The sequence below is a fragment of the Anolis carolinensis genome, chromosome 2 (genome assembly GCF_035594765.1).
Source record: "Anolis carolinensis isolate JA03-04 chromosome 2, rAnoCar3.1.pri, whole genome shotgun sequence".
Taxonomy (NCBI): domain Eukaryota; kingdom Metazoa; phylum Chordata; class Lepidosauria; order Squamata; family Dactyloidae; genus Anolis; species Anolis carolinensis.
Genome location: NC_085842.1, coordinates 155178345 through 155200715, shown reverse-complemented (window position 1 = coordinate 155200715; position 22371 = coordinate 155178345). Strand labels below are relative to the sequence as shown.

Below are 22371 nucleotides of genomic sequence, written 5' to 3'. Positions count from 1 at the left end.
ACATGAACAGGGACATTCTGGATGCCCCACATGAGCAGTAAAGAAGTCAAGTTACTGATGCCATGGTTGTTTGCGTAGGTAGCATGTGACTCATCAGGATCCTACCCTGTGAACATTGGAGCTTTGGTGACTAGAGATCAAGGCAGTTCCCATCCAACAAATCATGAGGATACTAGGCTGAGAAAAGCTATAGAGGAGAAAACAAGTGTGTGCCATTTTCACTCCTCCCAGTAACATTCCTCTTGCAAAAAAAAAAGGGCCTCATGTGAAATGCAGTTAGCAGCAGCAGATGTTTATATTTTCTTCAGATACAGTGAGGCGAGGATATCACCATAATCTATGCCACAGCAAGTCTTGAGAAACAGCTATCAAAAGCACATTAGTGGACAATTTCCTTTATTTCTTGAAGGTAGAGGAAGCACCAAACCAGTTATGTGTCCTCTCAAACAGTAGAGAACAGAAGCTTTTCAAACAACCATTATTTTTATTGCTTTTGGGTGCCCCGCTGTCGTCATGCTCCAGAAACTCATAGATAGAGTAGTCCGCTTTCAAAAGCCTGGGCAAAATTCCTCATGTGGCTGAGCTGAAGATATTGCTTCCTAAATGGCCAAATAAAATATTTGATATGAATTTTGTAACTATGATATTTAATTCATGAGGAAGACAATGGAATCTACACTACAATATAAAATCCAGATTAACTGCTTTGAACTAGATTATATGGCAGTATAGACTCATGTAATCAATTTCAAAGCAGATAATGAGGATTATTTCCTTTGCTGATCTAGATTATATGGCAGTGTAAAAGGGACCTTACCTGTTTCTTTGAGAAGAAATGTGATTTATAAGCTTCCACCACTCAGATTAATGAAGTTACGTAATACTTATCAAAGACCACAGTCAATATATTATTCTCACTTTTCTGCAAAACAAAATATTTAAAGACACCAATACCTTTTTCTCTAATCAAAGTTGTTAATTTGTCCATTTCAGATCCCTATAGCTACCATATTTGAAACTTTTGAAAATTGAAACTATAGCTATTTGGAAATATTTTATGCCCTCCTTTACATCCTGCCACTTTTTGTTAGAAAAAAATAGAAAGAGCTGGAAACATTCAATGGATCTGATGTAAAAGAGGGCTGTGAAATATTCTGTTTTTCAGCCCAATTAAAAGATATGTTGTCTGTCTTCTCTGGCTCCTCAGAAACAGAACAATATGCCAGTGTGGCACACATTCTGCTAAATGAATGCTACATTCCAAAAGGAAAGAATCAAAGGGAATTGATTAAGGCCCCTTCGACACTGCCACATAATCCAGTTCAAACCAGATAATCTGGATTTTATGGCAGTGTAGAAAGGGCCATAGACTGATGACCAATCTCAAGGTGTGGCTATCTATGTGTGCTCATTGTGAATGCTTATTGTAGTATAATAATTGCTGTTTATATAACTGTTACCCACATTGCTAATTGTACATTCATTGTTGTCATAATTGTTCCTTATTAGTAGGGAAAAAAAACCAAAACAAAATGTGATGTAATTGCTTACCTGAAACCTGTCCTTTTATGAGCCATGCAGCTTTTTTCTCATGCATGAAAGAGGAAAACTGAGAAGGTGTTGGATAAAGGTTTCCTGGAGAAGAAATCAAACAAGAGGGTTAAACAACCAAATAAATAAGAAACTTGGATCTAGAGTAGACATGAGTTGTTGTAATTGCAAATGTTAAAACTATAACCAAGTATCCATGTGCAAAGTGTAGCTAAGCTGGACTCGCACATCCTAATAATGCCACAATGCCTCCTTGTTACATCCTAATACTTCCTGTAGCAGATTCGAATAATGTCAGCAATTACATAATTTTAAAAAAATATCTTTCTCTTGGGAAAGTAGAGAAAAATGAAATAAGCATTCATGAGGAAAGGGCAAAGCCACCACACCTCTAGGAAATGTGAGGTGGCTCTAGTTATGCTACTGGCCTATTTGGACCAGAAAACAAAATTTGCAGCCATGGCAGCAATCAAAATGTTTTCCTCCTGAGTTGACACCTCTTTGAGTGCTATACTAGCAGTAGAATTGTGGTGTCTACAAAGTCATGCTTATGGTGTAGAGGTGGACCATAGGTTGTCCACATCAATCGAAAGTAAGCTCTTTCTACTAGGCTTATAAGGATTTGAAGAAGACCTCAACTGCAGACTGCATGTGTGTCATATGAGCTTAGCTAACTACAAAGATGTGTTATAGTTAAATGAGGAATTAGATACAACTATGAATATCCTCATGATGCAAAATAGTTTTGATCTGCAACTGTATGGGAACTGTCTGCACCAATGAAATCACAGATCTCCAGGTATCTCTGTGAAGGGTTTCCAAGTAGATGATCACCAAGTGAGCTTCATGTATTTTGGCAATATATGTTTTCCCTTCATTTTAGAATTAGGAGCCTCTGGTGGCCTAGGGGATAAAAGCCTTGTGACTTGAAGGTTGGGTTACTGACCTGAAGGCTGCCAGGTTCGAATCCCACCTGGGGAGAGCACAGATGAGCTCCCTCTATCAGCTCCAGCTCCATGCAGGGACATGAGAGAAGCCTCCCACAAGGATGGTAAAACATCAAAACATCCGGGCGTCCCCTGGGCAACATCCTTGCAGACGGTCAATTCTCTCACTCCAGAAGGAACTCCGGTTGTTCCTGACACGAAAAAAAAATCTTAGAATTATTCTATTTTGTTATCAAAAATACTGAAACAGAAAAGAAGTCCCTGGGCTGTGAGAACTTCCTGGTCGTATCCCCTGCTTATCAGGATTCTGGATTTGATGGAGGGGCAAAGCAAGGGATAGGTGTTGACTAACAGAAGCAGAGATGAGTTGAGAGGGCAAATTCCAAGGCAAAATTCACGTTCTGAAAGAAGAATGTGGCACAGTTTAAAGCCAACCATAAGTTGTCATTTACAACAACTGAAAATCACAATGGCTAGAACCAAGGAAGAAGCTGATGGGGCAATGGCAGAATCCTGAAATTAAGTTTTGAGTAACAGAGCCTAAGCTTAACCTGGACAGGATTCATTTTCCAATGTAGTCAAAGCACTCAGACTAAAGAACAAATTCTGAGGCAGGGTAGTGGAAGAGGCAGATTGACCTCAGAGTCAATAGACTCTGAAAATTCAGGTATCAATTCATGGTTTTATTGTAGCCTAGGTGACACCTTCAAGAAACCTAGACCAGCCTATCTCATTGCCTGGCAGAAAAATTAAATGGGCAGTAAGATAAGGAAGCTTCACCACTCATACTGAAGACTATGACTTCATCTTGCTCCAGTTTCCTAACATCCTATGTATAACCTCAGTTGTCTCCACTAAACGTCTGCCCATCACCTGTTATTGATAGGATGTCTAATAATACTGGCCTGCCTTCCAAACACATCAAAAAGATTGCTCAGATATGGTATCTAGAACCAGCTCAGAATTAAGTTATTGTGTAAATTATTGATTTATTAAATGAAAAATAGTTTAAAAATGAGATTTGAAAACATTTCTCTACTCAAGAACTAATTCCCTTGATTTTTTTTCTGAATAACAAATAGAAATTCAATTGAGAAATCATATATGTATGACTAATTATTAATTTCACTATCAGATTATTGTAATAAAGACAAATGGCTGGAGGAATCCTAGTTTATTTTAATTCATGATTGGAATATGACAGCTGAGTTAAATCCAAGGTTGAAAGATTGACAACTAACATAGCAAAGGCAACTTGGACATCAGTTTGACATTCCTTGAAGGCGGATGGTTTTCTGTATTCTCGAGGCTCCTGATTTGTCTCTGAAAACTGAATTTTGAAGCCCTTAGTCCTGGTATGTTGGCTGAGTCCCACATGATAATCTGTAAAATATATTAAGTGTTTAAGATTTTTCTGATGCACCCTAGCCAATCTAGCAGCCACTAATGCCATGGGACACCCCATTGTAGGAAAGCTAAAATGACAGCTTGCAAGTGTTGAAAGCAATGAAACACTGTGGTCCCATCAGAAACAGATTGATGGAAGGAGATCAGTAAGTCAGCAAGAGCCCAATTGGTGGTGTAATACCAAATAGGGCATGCCCATAAACCTGCTCTAGGACTCAAGGCTCAAAACTAAGCATAAAACAAGTAAATGAAAACACTAGTTAAATGCACAAACATAAAATAGACATGGACAAGGATGAAGAAAATTGCTAAGTGCACCAGATCACAATAGCGTAATGTGTTGATGGTTTGCATCTTAGTATATGGTCTGGTGTTTGACTCACTTAGGACTACTATGCACACAGTAGTTCAGTATTGGAAAGGCAAATGTTAATTTCTCAGGTTATCAGAGAAGAAGGCAGGGTCTGAAAATTCTTCAGCTGGAACAGGAAAGAAAAGGCATTAGGTGTCCAAACCCCACCTCCACTTGGAGATCTCTAGCTTTTCTACATGCATATATATTATATATAAGCATATGTACATACAGGGAAAGAGAGAAAGACTCCAGCATCCTTCCAGGATCTACTATTATTTATTGCCACAGAGATTGGGCTGAGAAATCAGCTTCCACTCTCCTGCACAGCCCTCACCCATGATGTGGGAACTTCGCTCCGTGGCTTTCACCCGTGCTGTTTTTGCAGAATTCATAGCCACACTTATCTTTATCTTTTTTGGCCTGGGCTCGGCTTTGAATTGGCCTTCGTCCCCACCAAATGTCCTCCAGATCTCACTGGCCTTTGGCTTGGCTATTGCAACCTTGGTCCAGACCCTGGGCCACATCAGTGGAGCCCATATTAACCCTGCTGTGACTGTGGCATGTCTGGTGGGCTCTCAGGTCTCCTTCTTGAGAGCGGTCTTCTATGTGGTGGCACAGATTTTGGGAGCAGTGACGGGAGCTGCCCTCTTGCATCAACTCACACCGCCCCATATCCGAGGGAGCTTGGCCATCAACAGGGTAAGGAAACTTTCCACAGAAGTGGGAGGGATGAAGGATTATGGTGGTGGGATGTTCAAAATACCCTCTAGCAAATTAAAGAAGATTCTTAACACAGCTTAATTTTAAAAGAAGGCAGGGATCCTAATTTTTCCCTTTGTTTCCATGGAAGTTTAATCGTGATAGTCATAAAAATGATGGAGAGGAGAAATGAACCTCTAAAGTTTCCCCTAAGGGGATCCCCGATTTAAGCACCATGGGCAAGTCTCACTCTCTCAGACTCAAAGGATTGGGAAAAAACGGCTATTGGGATCAAACTTGCCACACTTGTAGGATACATTTACGGCTGTAAGCCTGCCAAGTTTTAGGATGTTTTGCTCATCCACTGATTTTTTGGGAAATTTTTAAAGTTTTACAAATAATATTTTTTTGAAAAAATTAAAACCAAACAGGTATTTTAGAAAATTACCCACAGTGACAGAACATGAGTAGAGTATCATTCCTGCAAAGTTTGAGAAAGATCTGGTCATCCACAGTTTTTAAGAATTTTAAAATGTTTTGGCTCTCTCCGGCTGAGGGAAGGCGGCAGCTTGGAAGACAAAAAACAGGGAATTCTGGGACTTGAAATCCAGCACAATGGAGAGGAAAATAAGCCTGTGATTAGCTTAGGCAGACCATGTGATGCAGCAAATATGGTGGTGTTCAGCCCTCATTGCCCCAATGGAGAGAGAATGCTGCTTCAGCTATGGGGAAAAAAAGCCTAAAAATCAGTGGATGACCAGATCTTTCTGAAACTTTGCTGAAATGATATCCTTCTCATGTTTGGGCACTGTGAATACATTTTAAAAAGTCTTCCTTTATTTTATTAAATGTTATTTGTAAAAATGTTTTAAAAATTCAAAAAATCACTAAATGAGTGAAACGTTATGAAACTTGGCAGGCTTACAGCTGTAAATGTGCCCTACAAATGTGCCACATTACATTCTGATATCCATAAAAATGATGGAGAAACGAGCCTCTAAAATTTCCCCATTGCTGCCAATTAGGCTTGTACGCAGATCCGTTTTACCATTTTCCTTTAGCCAATCCAGCTTCTTCGGCTTAGCCCGGTGGCCATAATGGCATGGGCCCAGCCATCACAGATGCTCATACGTAACGGGACAATGTGGGAGCCAATCACAGCTTCTCCTCTGCTTTTCGGGAGCACGTGACAGGCAAAGGCTTAATGGTTTGCCTTCGCTTGGCCTCTCTTGAATTTTTTTGTTTTATTTTCCTTTATTTTCTAGATTCTTTTTATTAGAGGGATTGATTGGGAGTTGGGAACGTGTGGATGTGGGTAGTATGTGTGTGCGTTTGGGGGCTTGGAGAGTCCCAATTTTAGCTTCTTTTTCTCTTTCCCTTCTCTCCTTCAGACAATAATAATAATAACAATAGTAATCCCAGCAAACAAAAAGAAAAGCCTAATTCTCAGAAAACTACTATCTAGTTACCTCTCCTCTAGAGCAGAAAGTAGAAACAGCTTTATTTATTTTGTGTCAAAAGTATTGCATAATAAATAAGTTTTAAAAGTGATAAATAGGAAGCATTAGGAATAGGAAGATGTATCAGTATCAGTTCTAGTGGCAGTTGATGATTTCCATGTCAGTACTATGGGTCCGAACTGTCTTAGGTGCTGAACCATATGCTGCAAACAGGTTCATCATTTCGGATCATTCCTTTAAGACAGTGGTTCTCAACCTGTGGGTCCCCAGATGTTTTGGCCTTCAACTCCCAGAAATCATAACAGCTGGTAAATTGACTGGGATTTTTGGGAGTTGTTGGCCAAAACACCTGGGGACCCACAGATTGAGAACCAATGCTTTAAGGTTTAAACCAAAATCTGAGGCTGCTTCATCACTCCACTAATGTGGAAACTACCAGCAACCAATGAGTAAATGCATTTATGTAATTTCCACTTCACAAATGGCATCTTTAACAAAAGAGGAGCAGGCAGAGAGCCCTTTCACACCACATAGTTATATATTTTTCCTATGAAATTGCCATGGCTGCTTCCTATAGAATTTTGGGACTTGTGGGGCTCCCTGGCTGAGGAGTCTCAACTGTAAATCATAGGACACTGGATGGAGCTTTGTCATTTGAGATGGAATCCTAATAGTATAATTTTGTAGTGCGGAAGGGCCCACAGATATGCTACAAGTGCCATTTTCTCCATTCTTTTATATCTGTATTGGGGATATTTTAATAACTGCATACTTCTTGATTGCTTTGAATGTGTGGAAGACATTAAAGTCAAAACATTAAAATAAAGGTGGAGGGAGCTCTTACAATAGATAACTCAGTCTCTTGAAATTGTCTTGAACTTTGTGGGTTTCTCCCCCACAATTTTGGCAGCAACCTCTTTTTGAATAATTGGAACATGGTTGGTTTAGGATTAGAAATAAACCTGTTTTCCATGCCATTATATCAACTTGTTCGCTAAATCCAGGCTGCTAGGCATCTGTGCTGGCAGGAAATATCATTTTTATACAATTGCTGCCTTTTCAGTCCTAGAATACTCTTTGGGCCCTTCCAAAGAGGCACTATATCCCAGAATCTGATCCCAGATTTTCTGCTTTAAACTGGATTATATGAATCCACACTGCCAGATAATCTGGAATAAACAGAAAACCTGGGATCAGATCCTGGAATATAGGGCATGTCTGGAAGGTCCCTTTGAAAGGTGCTTCTTATAATGATCCTTTTCTGAGTGTCATGAATGCTCATTTACCAGTTTCACCAGATCTGAAAACCTAACATCAGGTAGTAACTGGTAAGGCAGCACAAATGCCTTGGTGACCATGGTTGGAATCTTATTGGTCATCTACAGTGGCAGAACTATGGTGGTACAGGTAGTGGCAGCAGATGGGAGAAAGACCACAGTTGCAATAGCTGTGAAGGAAGCCAGTCATGGGAGAAATAAAATGCCAGAAAACTATGTATGTGCATCCAATCATATGTCTTGATTGGTGTTCCAAAGGCTGGATGGAGGTCACTCACAATTTTGCAACTGATTTAAAACTTCTAATTGCATTTTGATTTCCTTTAATGTTGTATAGGATGTCACTATAAGCCATTGGGTAACAGCACCATTTGTGATATCACTAGCCTTGTAGCAATAACAAAGATTTTTATCTCTTGACGCACTTGCTCAGCTGGACAAAATAAAACATACTTAAATACAGAACAAATGGTCAGATTATTGATATAGTCATGCTTGGCTTGTAAGAAGACATGGCTCCATGACTCAGGACTACATAACAAGCAACCCACCAAGCTGAACACAATTCAGCAGCAAAGTATCATAGCCTATCAAGTGCTAGTGAACACCTCTGTTTTTGTGTCACCCCAAGCAACCAGCAAAAAATATTATCCAGAGCTCTTGATGGGCCACCATTCACACATGGTTGAATGAATGTACCTTATGGGTGAGGAAATCACTTGAAAAGTATTTTATAATTTATTAGCTTGTGTTGGGAATATATAAATCATAAGATAGCACTTAAATATTGTGGCTATTTGTTGGAGAAGCTACTTGTTGAATTTGTTGCTTTGTGTCTTTAAAGCATTTCTGACTTACGGTAATCCTAAAGTGAATCTGTCATGGGGATTTTTTTGGTAACATTTGTTCAGAAGAATATTGCATTTGCCTTATTCTGAGGTTTAGAGAATGTGACTTGCCCAAGAACACTCAAGCTCTGTGAGGAGAAGCTAAGAGAGCTAGGTATGTTTCACCTGGAAAATAGAAGGCTAAAAAATGACTTGATATTCAACCCATTTTGAAACACAAATACAGTCAGTCATAGATGGCAGCCTGAAAATGAGCAGTAAACCTCTTTTCCCCCCTGAATGCTTGGCAAAGCATAAAAACAGGTTCTCCAGCAGTTGATTGTTCAGGGTACCTAGCTGGTGAGTTGTGTTCAGCTTGGCAGATCCCAAATTATGCAGATACCATTTACAGCCATATCTGCTTGCAAGCCAGGCATGGCTATATCAAAAAATCTGATCATTCAAATATTCTACAGTTCAGTATTCAAGCATATTTTATTGCATCCAGTAGTACAAATGCGTCAGAGGTTTAAACTCTCATGATCACTTCATTGCCACTGGTGGTATGTGGTGTAAAATATTTACCCACTGGGCACCCAGCCTTCTAAAGTGAATCAGATTGCAGCTGAAGTTGCAAAAGAGGTAAATAATTGAGATGTTATCTCTGTGCCCATTCAGCAATCCTTCTCGCTTTATCAAGTATATAGCTATAGAATTACAGTACCAAAGAGGAGGTTAAAGGTTCACCCAAATACAGGATAACAATTTTTTACCTTGCTATATTGCCTTTTTAAAACTTAATAGGATTGCTGAACCAAAACTAAGCACAATATTTTACAGGTGTTTTAAGTAACACTGAAAATCTCACCCTTTTGTATATCCTTTGCAAAAATGTTTATATATTTGCTCACACTTAACAATTGCATCCCTACACAGTCAAATATAATGGCTATAGAATGGTGTGCCATATTTCCTTTTACTGTCTGAACATCTTTATTGGCAAAAAAAGATGAACTATAAATAAATCACCCATGTGAGTAGTCCAGGAATGAGAAGCAGCAAGGTACAGTAGACAAGGAGAGCCCCAAAAGTAGCAAGCAAGAAGAAGTATGGTACAAAACATGATTGTTAAAGAAAATGTATACTATGCAAGCTAAGCTTTATTTCTTAGGGGGTGGTTTCTTTAGCATCCAATTAACTTTTCCCAAAATATGAATCTGGATAATATGAAACACAATTCAGGTTTAAATCCCATTTGGCACTGAAGTGTCAGACTGAGAAAAGCATTTCTTATATGCCATTCAGCATTGCAATCATCCTAGAGGTGTACTCATTTTATATTCTTTTATATCCTGAAAGAGTGAGTCAATACTGCACATTACATTGCTTTATTTTTTGTTTTATTTTCTTTATGCACTTTTCTTCTCCATTTTGCACATTTGTAGTATGCATTATATAAACAGAAGTACAGACATTAAGGCTGTCCCAATTAGCCTCATGCAATAGTAAGCATTCTCGTTGTAGATGAATCAGCAAGGTTTAATCCTTTAATGCGTTTTTTTCAAATCCTTGAGATAGTTTAACATCTAACATTTCAAATGGTTCATTTTTCAAAATGTCAAATTTTAGAAATTTTGCAAAATTTCTAGTAAAAGCAACTTCTGGCAATTATCAATATAAAAGTTATCATGTTTCTTTTTGCTATTTTTATGTTGAACAAGTACTTCTACATTTTTGTTTTGTTTTTTGCTTAAAGTTGGAACCATTTTGAGCAAGCTACTGGATAGTAAATTTACAAAAATGGATGACTATTGTTTCTTTCTCCTACTGACTGCGTGGGGTCTATATTTTCTTTGGTCAGGGATGGGCAAAATTTGGGGACCAATCTCCCACTTTTATGGGCCACAATCACCTACCCATATAGCAGGTCTAAATATCTCGTTTTCTGCAGTCTCTCTCAAAATGGAAACAGGAAGTGATGTTGTATCAGTTCTGGTAGCCATTTTGAGATAGACTGCAGAGAGAAATGCAGACATATGCGGTTCTGGATCATTTGTGAGGGTGAGCTGCGAATATTTTGCATGTTTTGCAAGATACTTCAGAATTTATTTAAAAAAAGGTCCAGTGGGTTGAAATCAATTCAGGGAGGAAAAGCATGACAAACTTGCCCTCATATTCCTTATAGAATATAAGGAATATTTCCAGGTAATAGTAGGGGTGTTGGAGGATCATGGTTGTGCTAAGGAGGCCTTGGTTGCTTTTGGGTCCAAGCCTGTCCATCCTTGATGTACCCAAAATCCCTTGGCTTAAATATCAGTTACTTCTTTACTTCCACAACCCAGGATGCATTGCTTTACCATCTGGAGGATTCTTTAAGATCTAGAAGATTGTCTTGTTAAATCCATTACACTGATATAGCAATTTCACCACCACTACTAAAGTTTAGAGTCTTTGATAAAAGATGAATTCCTTTTCATTTTATTTCAGGTGCACAATAACACAACTTCAGGGCAGGCAGTCACTATGGAGCTCTTCCTCACTTTCCAATTGGTCCTGTGCATTTTTGCCTCCACCGATGACCGTAGGAATGATAACGTGGGGTCACCAGCTCTGTCCATTGGTTTCTCTGTTGCCTTGGGCCACCTCCTTGGGGTAAGTCTAGATATAAGCAGTTTTTCTTGAGACAGGCCAGATGTGCATGGGACACAATTGCTGACATCTTGGATCAGGAGACCAATTGCACAAATATAGCTATGATATGTTTTCTATTTTCAGATTAGGCCATGATAGTAAAAACCCTCTATTGTAGGGATCATAAAAAACTATAGAGTATATTGAAAGAAATTGGTGAAATACACTTGAGTGTCCTGGTGCATAAACCATATTCAGAAGAAGAGGTTACTGTTAGGACAGAACATAGAGAAATGTAACAGTTTCCAGTTGACAAGATGGTCATACATTTTATCACCTATCATTGAATACTAAAGATAGGATGGTCCATGCTATCATATTTCTATTTTTCTATGACTGGTTGTGAAAGTGGGATGGGAAGAAATGAAATGTGGTCTGGAGAAGAGTTCTGTGGATACCGTGGACTGCTATAAAGACGAATAAATAGGTCTTTGAGCAAACCAAGACTGGACGTACCCAAGAATCAAAATGACAGAACTGATGCTATCATATTTCGGCCATATCATAAGACTATCTAAAAGACAATAATGCCTGGTAAGATAGAAGGCAGTAGGAAAATATGGAGACAGCATTTCAGATGGGTAGACCCAATTAAGGAAGCCACAATCTGCAGCAAGGTTGTTGCTGACAAACTGACATGGAAGTCTGTCATTCATAGGGCAGCCATATGTCAAAATCAAGTTAACAACAGCCAGCCTTGCCCAAGTCCTTTTTTAAAATCTGCGGCAGCCTCTTACCTCTCACACACATGCATTGCTGTTTCTAAGGAAGTAGAGGCCAGGGGGAGTAGCAGATAAAAGTCCAGCTTTTTCCCAGTCACATTGACAGCTATTGTTCAGAATTTCTCAGCAGCCTTTGGAAATCTCAAATGATTACATTGGTGCTGAACATCCAGCTATAGGAAAAGAACTAGGCATTTTCCTGCCACTTTCCCCATTTTCCATTAGCCAAGGGATGGTTGTTTTGTGTAATGGGCAGATGCTGCAGCAGAGAAGAGGTGGGTTCAGTGTTGTGTTGCTGACCTACACAACAACCAAAAAAGCAAGTAGTTATAGCATATGTTGGACTTATGTCATTATTAGTCATTAATATAATGCCAACCCTCTGTCACTGACAGTTCACTCCTATGAATGTTTACATTGTGTTGGATTACCATGGCATTTATTTCCTAGTAAGCATTCTACAGTTACTCTGAAAACTCTGATCACGGTGTTTGACCCATTAGCATTTAGCTCATTAGCAGGATTCTCTTACAATGATGATTAATTCTATTTGCATGCTTTCAGCTCTTGAGCCAAACTGTTCGGTTTTCAGGAAAATAAAAAATATTCAAAGGTCTGGTTAAATATTTATTTATTCAAGAATCATGGTGCAGTATATATGGACATGCACCCATTTTTATCTTCTCAACAGTCTTGTGGGATGGTGAGGCTGAGAGACAACAATTGGCTTAAGATGACCTGAGGAATTCCGTGGGCAGATGGAAATGTAAATCTGGCTCACTCCAAACCTAGCCAAATCATTGCACTAAAATGTCTTGCAACGTATTTCATTTGGCTTTGAACAGCAGGCTTTTGAAAGTGGGCTTGATTAGCAGTGTGATGTCATTGGTGAAATTCTTTCAGAACACATTTAATGACCTTGAAATGCTACCCACTTAAACAGGTAGGTGTGCTGATTCGGCAAGAAAAGCCTATCGAAGTGCACTTGTTTTGGCGTTTGAAGAAGTAGCAATGGACAAATCTACAGCAAAGCACTTCCCATAATGCTTCTTTGTCCCTAAAAGGGCAGCTGAGTCTAAATTGAGGTGTAGGGCCAGGGACTTTCCTGGTATAACAGAGACAGCACAATCAGTGGAAGGCAGTCACATACCTCTCTGCCTGCTTGCTGTCATCAGAGGTCTGAGGTCTATGGAAGAAAAATAAGGCACTGATGCCAAATCTAGATCACCAGATGTTTCCAAGCAGAATCTTCAGGTAGTTCATGAACGCTGTACTGTAGTGGTGAGCAGAAATGGGAGAAATTCTCAGCAAGTCTTAAAGGCTTCCTCTTAAGAGATTAAATGTGGTTTGGGTAGTAACTACAGCAATATAGTACTTACAGCCCCTAACTTGATATGTCACCTAAAATTACAACTCCCTTTGCTTAAGCCAGTGGTTCCCAACCTTTAGGCCTCCAGGTGTGTTAGACTTCAGCTCCCACAGTTCCTAACAGCTGGTAAGCTGGCTGAGATTTCTGAGAGTTGAAGTCCAAAACACCTGGAGGCCCAAAGGTTGGGAACCACTGCCTTAAGCAAAGGGAATTGTAACTGTAGATGACATATCAAGTACAGAGGCTCATTTCAGAACGTAATCACCGTAGCCTATTTTTCCATGCAGAACCAGTTAGTCAGGTTGAGTTTGTGTGGGTTTCTTAAAAGTTCTTAGTTTTAAGGAAGCAAGCCAAATAATCCCCCCATATGTACCCCAATTTTTCTCTGAAAACCACCTTCATTCTTTCCAACCACAGTGAATTGCATCTGTGAATGAAACTTAAATATCCAGGAAGAACCTTAATTTACTAAACCCATGATACAGTTTGAGGGAGGGAAGAGAGCTAATGTTTAAAACAGCAACTAAATTTGCCAAATTCAAATATGAAAAATGGTTGGAAAGTTGTTGCTTTGGGTTTACAAACTGAGTTGAACATAAAGCTTTTTCAGTGGTTTTGAAGCATGTAACCAGAGAAACTGCAGCAATTTGATTTTGCCTGAGCTTCCTGGAAAAGGCAAGATTCCTGCACCACCACTTTCATAGAATCATAGAATCATAGAATTGTAGAGTTGGAAGAGACCTCATGGGCCATCCAGTCCAACCCCTTGCAAGAAGCAGGAAAATCTCATTCAAAGCACCCCCGACAGATGGCCATCCAGCCTCTGCTTAAAAGCCTCCAAAGAAGGAGCCTCCACCATATCATACTGAATTAATAAGTGCAAACTCCTTTTTTATATTGAACTCATTTTCAGCAGTGGAAGTAATCTCAGGACAAAGTGGGAAAATGGGAAGATGAGAGAAAAATCGGGACATTTTAAATGAAAAAAAAATGAGAGAGTGTTAACTGGGACTATCACTGCCAAATTAGGACAGCTGAAGGGCATTGAGCACCCCTTTCTCTCATGCCCATCTTCTGCTACTAAAAGGCAGAAAGAATGTGTGCAGGCATGCCACAAGATTTTATCTGTGGGCAGGCTGATGGAGTTGCTCATCATAGACATCTTAAATGTTGTTGCATCCTGGGCAATGAGGATTGTGCAGGGAGCAACTTAATACCTCCTCCTGCAATGGCTCAAAAAGTATACACAGTATACTAGTGCTATGCCAGAATGTGTAACAACCAAGAATAAGAGTAAATGTATCTCCTTTTTTCTTTTAGATTTACTATACTGGCTGCTCCATGAACCCTGCTAGATCTTTTGGTCCTGCTGTAGTTGTTGGTGACTTTGACAGCCACTGGGTAAGTGACACTTTAGAGAATTTGCACTTCAAATACAGGAATGAGGTCGTTGTCTCACTCGTTCAGTCGTTTTTGACTCTTTGTGACCTCATGGACCAGTCCACGCCAGAGCTCCCTGTCGGCCGTTGCCGCCCCCAGTTCCTTCAAGGTCAAGCCAGTCACTTCAAGGATACCGTCCATCCATCTCGCCCTTGGTCGGCCTCTCTTCCTTTTTCCTTCCATTTCCCCCATCATCATGACCTTCTCCAAGCTTTCCTGTCTTCTCATGATGTGGCCTTTTATATATGCTGAACTCCACCTCTAATCAATTCCAATGGTCAAATATAATGGGAGCTGTCCTTAAGCAATGTCTGGATTGTATGTTCTCCATCCTTGTGAAATCACTTAGATCAGGGGGTTCCCAAACTAAGGCCCATGGGCCAGATGTGGTCCTCCAAGGTAATTTACCAGTCCCCCACCCTAAACTTTAGACTGAGCATTGCCCCAAGTCTGAAATGACTTAAAGGCACACACAACAACAATCCTAATTAACTTGACTAATCAACCAAAAGCAGGCCCACACTTCCCATTTAAATAGTGGTAGGTTTACATTGGTTAAAAGTGTTCTTTATGGATTATACTATTGAAAAACACTTCTCTAGGTTTCCAGTGAATTTGCTAAGCCCTCAGTTACGATTCTGTGTATTCAAAGCTGTGTTCAGTGATTTCACATAATAAGTGGACCTTACATACTTTGTTGCCCCTTATACTTCTGTATATTGTTGTCATATTTACCTATCAAGCTGTTGTTGTCCTGAACTGGTTTAAAAGCATAATGCAGTCAGTCCCTGGGTTATGAATAAAGTTCTGTAGGTTTTTAAATTTTAAATTTGTATGTAAGTTGGGCTAGGTACATTTTTAAGTGTAACTCCAGCCATTTTTTTAAAAAAGTTTTGAATAGCATATGGAAGGGTTAGCACCCCTGCAATATTAGTTTTGATCTCTGTGTCCCTATTCAGAAAATTTCATCTCAATTTCTGACTCGGGAACTACCTGTACACATATATCTCAATTAACAAAATAAATGTGTTCATGAACATTACTTCTTTAACAGAAAATTTGATACCAAAGGCACAAATAACATGGACAGAAAGGGGATAGGTTCCTGCACCTCCGCACACACACACACACACACACACAAAAGAATAAAGAAAAACAGTTCACTATATTTCAGCTAATTTTTTATTCAGAACTAACAATGAGAAATGAAACAACTGGAATTGGTAAGTCTTACACAAAAAATAAAAACAATTTGAACTTTCTAGATACCACTTGAAGTTTCTTCCAAACATTCATCTAGTGCTTAACTTTTTCTTTCACCAGCCTCCAGTTTTCTTATTATTTATATTTTGGTGGGCAAACATAGATCTATGATTTTTTTAAATGCAGTTGACCCTTGGTAGCCATTAGGCTTTTGTTGCAGGATTGCCTGTGGATACCAAAACCCATGGCTGTTCATCCGATTGTACACAATGGCATAATAAAATGGTGTCCCTTGAAAAATGGCAAAATCAAGGTTTGCCTTTTCAATTTTATAATGTTTACAAACAATGTATTGTTGAATCTGTGGATTGAGAATCCATGGATTTGCGGAGCCAACAGTATGCTGGATGTAATAGGCGAAGCAGACTTATCTGATGTCCCCTTTTTCTCTTTTTTGCTGTCCATGCATGCTCAATAAAGGGTTCTAGGTGTAGCTACTACTTTTGCTTGTCTGTTATAGACATACAAATAGTGCTAGAGTAGCTACAAAAGACATGATAAGGATCAGCAATTATGATCTTATCTGATTGAACAGACGAACATAAATGAACACTTCCAACCATGCAACCTTTTTCACTATGTTCCTCAGATCAGGAGATCTTTCAGTTCGTCATTCTCAGGGATTAAAAGAAAAATCAAAATGTTATTACACAGTGGCATGAGCTGCCAAATGGAAGTGAAGTGTAGCAATTGACAACAATGGGCTGGCTGAACCAGAAGCCATTATTGCCTGCCTGGCTGGGCTGGGTTGCAAGAGGAAGAGTTTACTCTTTGTGATTTGGCATTGGATTAGAAATCTCATTTGGATTTCAGTTAGAGCTCTGTGAACTCTTGGGATTCTGGCTTGAGCCAGTTTCAGGGAAATTTCTACCTAGTTCTCAATATTTCTTTTTTGCTTCTGTTTGGTTTTGTATGTTTGGAGATGGCTTAACAATGGCATTCAAGGTGTGGAGGGAGTAAAATGTCTTTCTCAGATACCCATGAGTTCTTCAGTTTCTTGCACTATGGGTCAACCTCCAGTCATCTGAAGAAATACATTAGTAAGAGTAACACAGCTGTCAGTAACATTGAATTCGGCTACTATACCTTTATATGTAACATTAACTCTTTCTTCCCATTCCCCAAAGTAGCTACATTATATCTCTATTCATCATTAGTGAAAACATATAATACAGTTATGAACTTGAAAATCCACCTGTTATGTTTGTAAAAAAACCCAAAACAAATCACCTACTGTGTCCAGGTGTGAGACATGATCAAAAAAAGTTAGAATATGAAAATAAATATATGAATTGATGTATGAATTTATAAAATCATTACACTTTTTTAAAAGATCAAAATTAATCTACATACAAAGAAGCATATCACTGAACATATAAATCAGATTCTTCAAGACAGTCTAAGGACCTCATCACGTGGTGGTCCTTGATGCAGGGGATCCATAGGGCAGTGGGGAAAATTGTGAGACAGTGGGGTGAATCCGTTGCCCAGCGCACCACATCATCTGCTTGCCCATCACATGCCAAAAAGCATACGTTTCTGGCTTGTCCCTGCGTTGTCCCCAGCATTTTCTCTCTGAACATGAGTGTTCAGAGTTCCTTGTTGTAGAACACTTTGCTGACAACCAGCACAGAGCCCCGTTGGAAGTAGCTGTGCATCTTGTGGTGAGATCTGGCAGATTCAGTGCTGGCTGCATCAGCAAAGTGTTCTACAATAGGGACATTTGCCAATGTGATTAGGTCAAAAGTTGAAGCCAATGGAAGGAGGAAAGAACAAATTGATGATTTCAATTATATTTCGGTTCTTCACCTATGATGAAGTCAGACATGTTTCAAAAGTATGCATCTTCAAGTTATCCAATGTCCTTTAACTTTGAATCTAATTCAAATAAAAAATTACATACCAATTTTGTAAGACTCAGTAAGTTATGGTATGTTTCTCTTTTTTTCTGTTCTTTTATGAAACATCTCAATAATGCCCAGTCTGGTTTGTCATCAACCTGAGCTATCTGGCTCTTGCCTTATGCTTCTTCTTTAACTTCCATGACTGTACACTATGGGATTCCTAGATTTGTAGACAAAGGCAGCTCCCTGGTTGAGGATCCAAAATGTCTCTCCCTAACTGTAAATCCCAGGATTCTACAGGAGGTAGCAATGACCGTTAGAGTCTATAGAAAAGATGCCTAATCTCTCCCATCCTTTCATTTTCTTCCTCAGGTCTTCTGGCTGGGTCCAATGGCAGGAGCAGTGGTGGCTTCCTTGCTCTACAACTATGCCCTCTTCCCCCATTCAAAGACCCTCTCAGAGAGGATGGCTATCTTCAAGGGCTATGAGCCAGAGGAAGACTGGGAGGAGCGTGAAGTTCGTCGGAGACAATCCATGGAGCTGCACTCCCCACAGACCCTGCCGCGGGGGGTAATGGAGAAAGTCTAAGCTGATATCAATGGCTTGCCACCACATGCCATGTTCCACAGCATTTTCTCCTAAGTCAAATATTCATTCATATATGCTGTAAAATCCTAGTACATCTCAAGCTTGGATATATTTTTTTTGTTACAGGCAGACCTGTAGCTCCACTTTTTTGCTCACATTGTGAAAGGTAGGCCTTTGGGCCTGAAATATGCCACCTTTCTCAAGAGCTTAAAATCTCTGTTTATAGATCACGTAACTATAGCTTTTGTATATCCATGAATGAGTCTAGCATTTTTTTTCTTTCTTCAGTCCACTGTCTCATTATTTAAATTTTCCTGAATGTTATAATTCTGTCCCAAGAGCAAATGTCATTGATTATAAAAACAAACTCTATATAAAGTAAATACTACATGCAATTTTTTGAGATTTCCAACATCCAGACTAAAAGAAAATCCAAGAAACACAAATGTTTTGCCCCATATCCTCTAAAGAAATGTCCCACTTCATGCACCCAAAAGTAAATGCCAAGAATTAAACTCCATGGAAGAAAAAGGAGGCTTGAATGAACATATTTGAAACTGCAATGCCAAAATTCGGCAGTGGAGCTCTCGGCCCGAACTGTGGTGGAGGCTCCTTCTTTGGAGGCTTTTAAGCAGAGGCTGGATGCCCATCTGTTGGGGGTGCTTTGAATGCAATTTCCTGCTTCTTGGCAGGGGGTTGGACTGGATGGCCCAAGAGGTCTTGAGTTGGAAAACTATTCCATGATTCTGTGATTCTATGAAATCTCAGACAGTGGATCTGTTTTTGTACTTATTTCAAATGTATGTTTGCAAGTGCACTAAGCTACAGCTACAGCACAAGCACATATACAGCTAAACAATAAAAGGTATAAGCTGATATTTACTAATCAAGCCATGCTTCATGTTTGAAAAAAGTCTCTGTACATAATCCAGTTGTCTCCTTGGCTTTGCAAATCTTCACCTTCACTTCCACGCTCAAATGTGGTGTGGCATCCTTTTTGAAGACAGAAAAGGAACTACTTGCCCTGGCTACATAATGCATTGGCCTCCTTCTTTAGGTGCAGGTTTCTTTTAAACTCCACCTGTAAACAGGCATAATTTGTCACACTTAAATTTTCTAACCTTCTACAAATCAGCTTCAGTAATTTCAGTTGTTTCTACAGCATCCAGTAGATAGTTCTGTTATTTTGGGACATTTTTCAGAATATTGGTGTGTGGGGGGTGCATACTAGTGTGCTTTTGTATGGAATTGTTGTTCGTTTTGTGTAGTTTCATTCGTTTTGTCTCATTTTCATATTTGTTCCCATGAACGAAAATGAGGCGCCTATACGAACAGAATTTTCATCTGGCTTATGGAAAAAACCCAAGTGTTTGGACCATTGACAAAAATGGGAGAGTTTCCGAGGCAACACCCCCCCCCCCAGCTTGGTTTTTGGGCTAGAGGGGTGAAAATTGCCACACATGGAGGGCATTTTGACCCCTTTTAGCTCACCAACTTTTAAAATGTTTGATTCTTCCCCAGAGTACTATTATTATTATTAATATTATTATTATTATTAATACCCATTGGTACACATCAGCTGTAATGGGGAAGCAGCCCTCTGTCAGTACCTGCTTATTGTTACGGGCCAAAATGAAAGGAAAAAGAAAGCAAGCACTATGACTGTGTGGCTTTCATTTTCGTGTTGCCTCTCGTTTCCAAAGAAAATGTCGTAATTCGTTTTGTGTAGACAAACGGTTGAAACGAAACAATAGCATGAAGGAAATGAAGGAAAAATTTTCGCGCACATCTCTAGTGCATATTTTCATGCCTGGGTATGCATGTCTAGGAATGGGTATATATTAACCTTTCAAATGCATTGAGAAATTGACCTTCTTGTATCTTTCAGGTCACTTCTTATAAACAAATGTAATCTTTACTGTGGTTATTTTATGCACTTTAAATATTATTGTCTTACTCCCATCCAATTCCATAAAATATATCTTTTGTTTTGCAAATTGTGGATCACATGCAGCCAGCCCTCCCTGACTACTGATAGTAATGATGCTGCTGCAGTGTCAAATAAAGCTGACATTGTAATACATTGAAACTGAAACAGCTACCTGACAATATTTCCATGTTCTTTGCTGTTGGTATCTTTTCCACACTCATTAACTAGTGAGAATCCAGGCGATGTTCCTTCCAACCTATATTTCTCCCTGTAGTTTCTTGAAAATGTTTCAAGTTAAATGAACTGTAAAAGCTTTCCGTTATAAACCAATGAAGCACTCTTATTTAAACAAAAGTTAAGGTGTGTTTTTGATGAAATTTGTAATGATGCTAAGTCCTCATTTTCTTAATTATTTATTCACTTGTTCCTCCTTCTATCACATTGACTGCTGGCCTTCCTCTTACTCACATTTTGCTCTGGAGCTCCAGGACAATTTAACTTTAACACTGAAGCAGGTTCTCTAGAGTTGCTGAAGATGGATGAGGGAAGCTCTGGATGGATGGGCTTTGGATGGATGGGCTCTGTTGGGACCTTCACTTTTCTTATTGCTGGCCATTCCTTTAGACAGAGTGAGATGAAAGTCTTAGGTAGCAGATGCTGGAGAGATAGTTGTGATAATATGCTCCCAACTATTCCTCTACCATAAAATCAACATATTATTTGGTGTTTAGAGCTAAAGCAAAGAGTATCAACACATGCTGCAAGCCAAATATAAATATAACAACTGCGGAACCTGCACACATGGTTTTATTTACCTTCACGTAGGAGAATTTGCTAAGTTCCCCGGGTAAATCTATGGTATGTTTCTAAGTCCTCCAAAGCAACTCTATGGTATGCTATGACCAGGTGCAAGCTAGGTCAATGCTTTTGGTTGTATCTGCAGATACGAGTAACTGACTTGGGATCTCATCATACAGATGAGCCCCCCACTATTTTGTTCTGTTTCACCGGCAATTGCCGGTGAAACTGCAGGCACACATAGCGCCTCATGGCGCTTCATGTGCCCTCCCTTCTTCTCCCATCACAAAAAGGGAACATTACCATATTGCCCTTTCCCCTATCAAATGGGGAAAAGGGGGAGAAACACTACTTACCTTGTGTCATTGGCGAGAAAGTGTATTGTGATGTTTCTCACCACTTCGGGGATTAATGGGGTGGAACCAAGCTAGTGTCATATGATGGTGCTCAGCAAACCGTGTTCCAAAAGTGTAGCAAGGGGTCAAAAGCCTCAAGTGTGATAAGGTGGTGCCTAAGACTATAGTCCAGCTGGGAATATATTTCTACAGACACAGTGGTCTTACAGTACCTTCTTTGCTTTTGGAAGAATTTTAATCAGGGCAGCAGCATGGAGACAAAAAAGTCAATCTTCCTTCTCTTCCTCTTGGTGTTCCAGTTCAAATTCATCCTGCTCTTCGAGTTCTGCAATAAGAGGGAAAAAATTAGTTTCAGAAGTGCAATGTGACAAAAATAACATGAAAATAGATGCACAATGTAGTCCTTCAGCACATATGTATTATTTTTTAAAATTAAATATGCTATTTCTGTATCTGAAACAATTTAACCAAAAATATAATTCCACAGAATTCTGGTTGCCACTTGTTTGCCACTTTAATTATGGAGGATGATGAAACGTAAACCAAGTCACTATACAGAATTAGATTAGATACATGGATATAGGATTTACATTAAGTGTTTGCTTGATTCAGCAATTCAGTCAGTTGGTCCACCACTGAAAGGAGTTAGGCTTGAAATTCAATGACCTTAGAAGAATAGTAGAATGCCAAAGTACTACACATGAGCCAGTGCCAATCCAGAAGCCCTTGAAAAGCTTTCAAAAAAATACCGTTGAATGGTTGTAGCCTGTTGGCACAAACATGGTAGTGATTCCTGGCATGTTAGACTCCCAACTCAGATAGCATGGGAAACACTGGCTTGATGTAT

At 39.4% G+C, this 22371-nt stretch overlaps 1 protein-coding gene across 1 annotated transcript; it reads left to right on the top strand.

The window, feature by feature from the left end:
• The first annotated feature begins 4446 nt into the window (after positions 1–4446).
• Positions 4447–20724, top strand: aqp2 (aquaporin 2). The gene is made up of 4 exons (XM_003216978.4): positions 4447–4959; positions 11011–11175; positions 14626–14706; positions 18225–20724. The coding sequence occupies exons 1-4, from the start codon at positions 4597–4599 to the stop codon at positions 18438–18440; spliced, it is 825 nt and encodes a 274-aa protein (XP_003217026.1). The 5' UTR covers positions 4447–4596; the 3' UTR covers positions 18441–20724.
• The last annotated feature ends 1647 nt before the right edge of the window (positions 20725–22371 follow it).

Bases quoted from the DNA above. Each gene is read 5' to 3' on its own strand.
- aqp2 (XM_003216978.4), top strand. From the start codon at position 4,597: ATGATGTGGGAACTTCGCTCCGTGGCTTTCACCCGTGCTGTTTTTGCA. The intron at 4,960-11,010 runs GTAAGGAAACTT...ATTTTATTTCAG, and splicing joins GGAGCTTGGCCATCAACAGG to GTGCACAATAACACAACTTC. The intron at 11,176-14,625 runs GTAAGTCTAGAT...TTTTTCTTTTAG, and splicing joins CCTTGGGCCACCTCCTTGGG to ATTTACTATACTGGCTGCTC.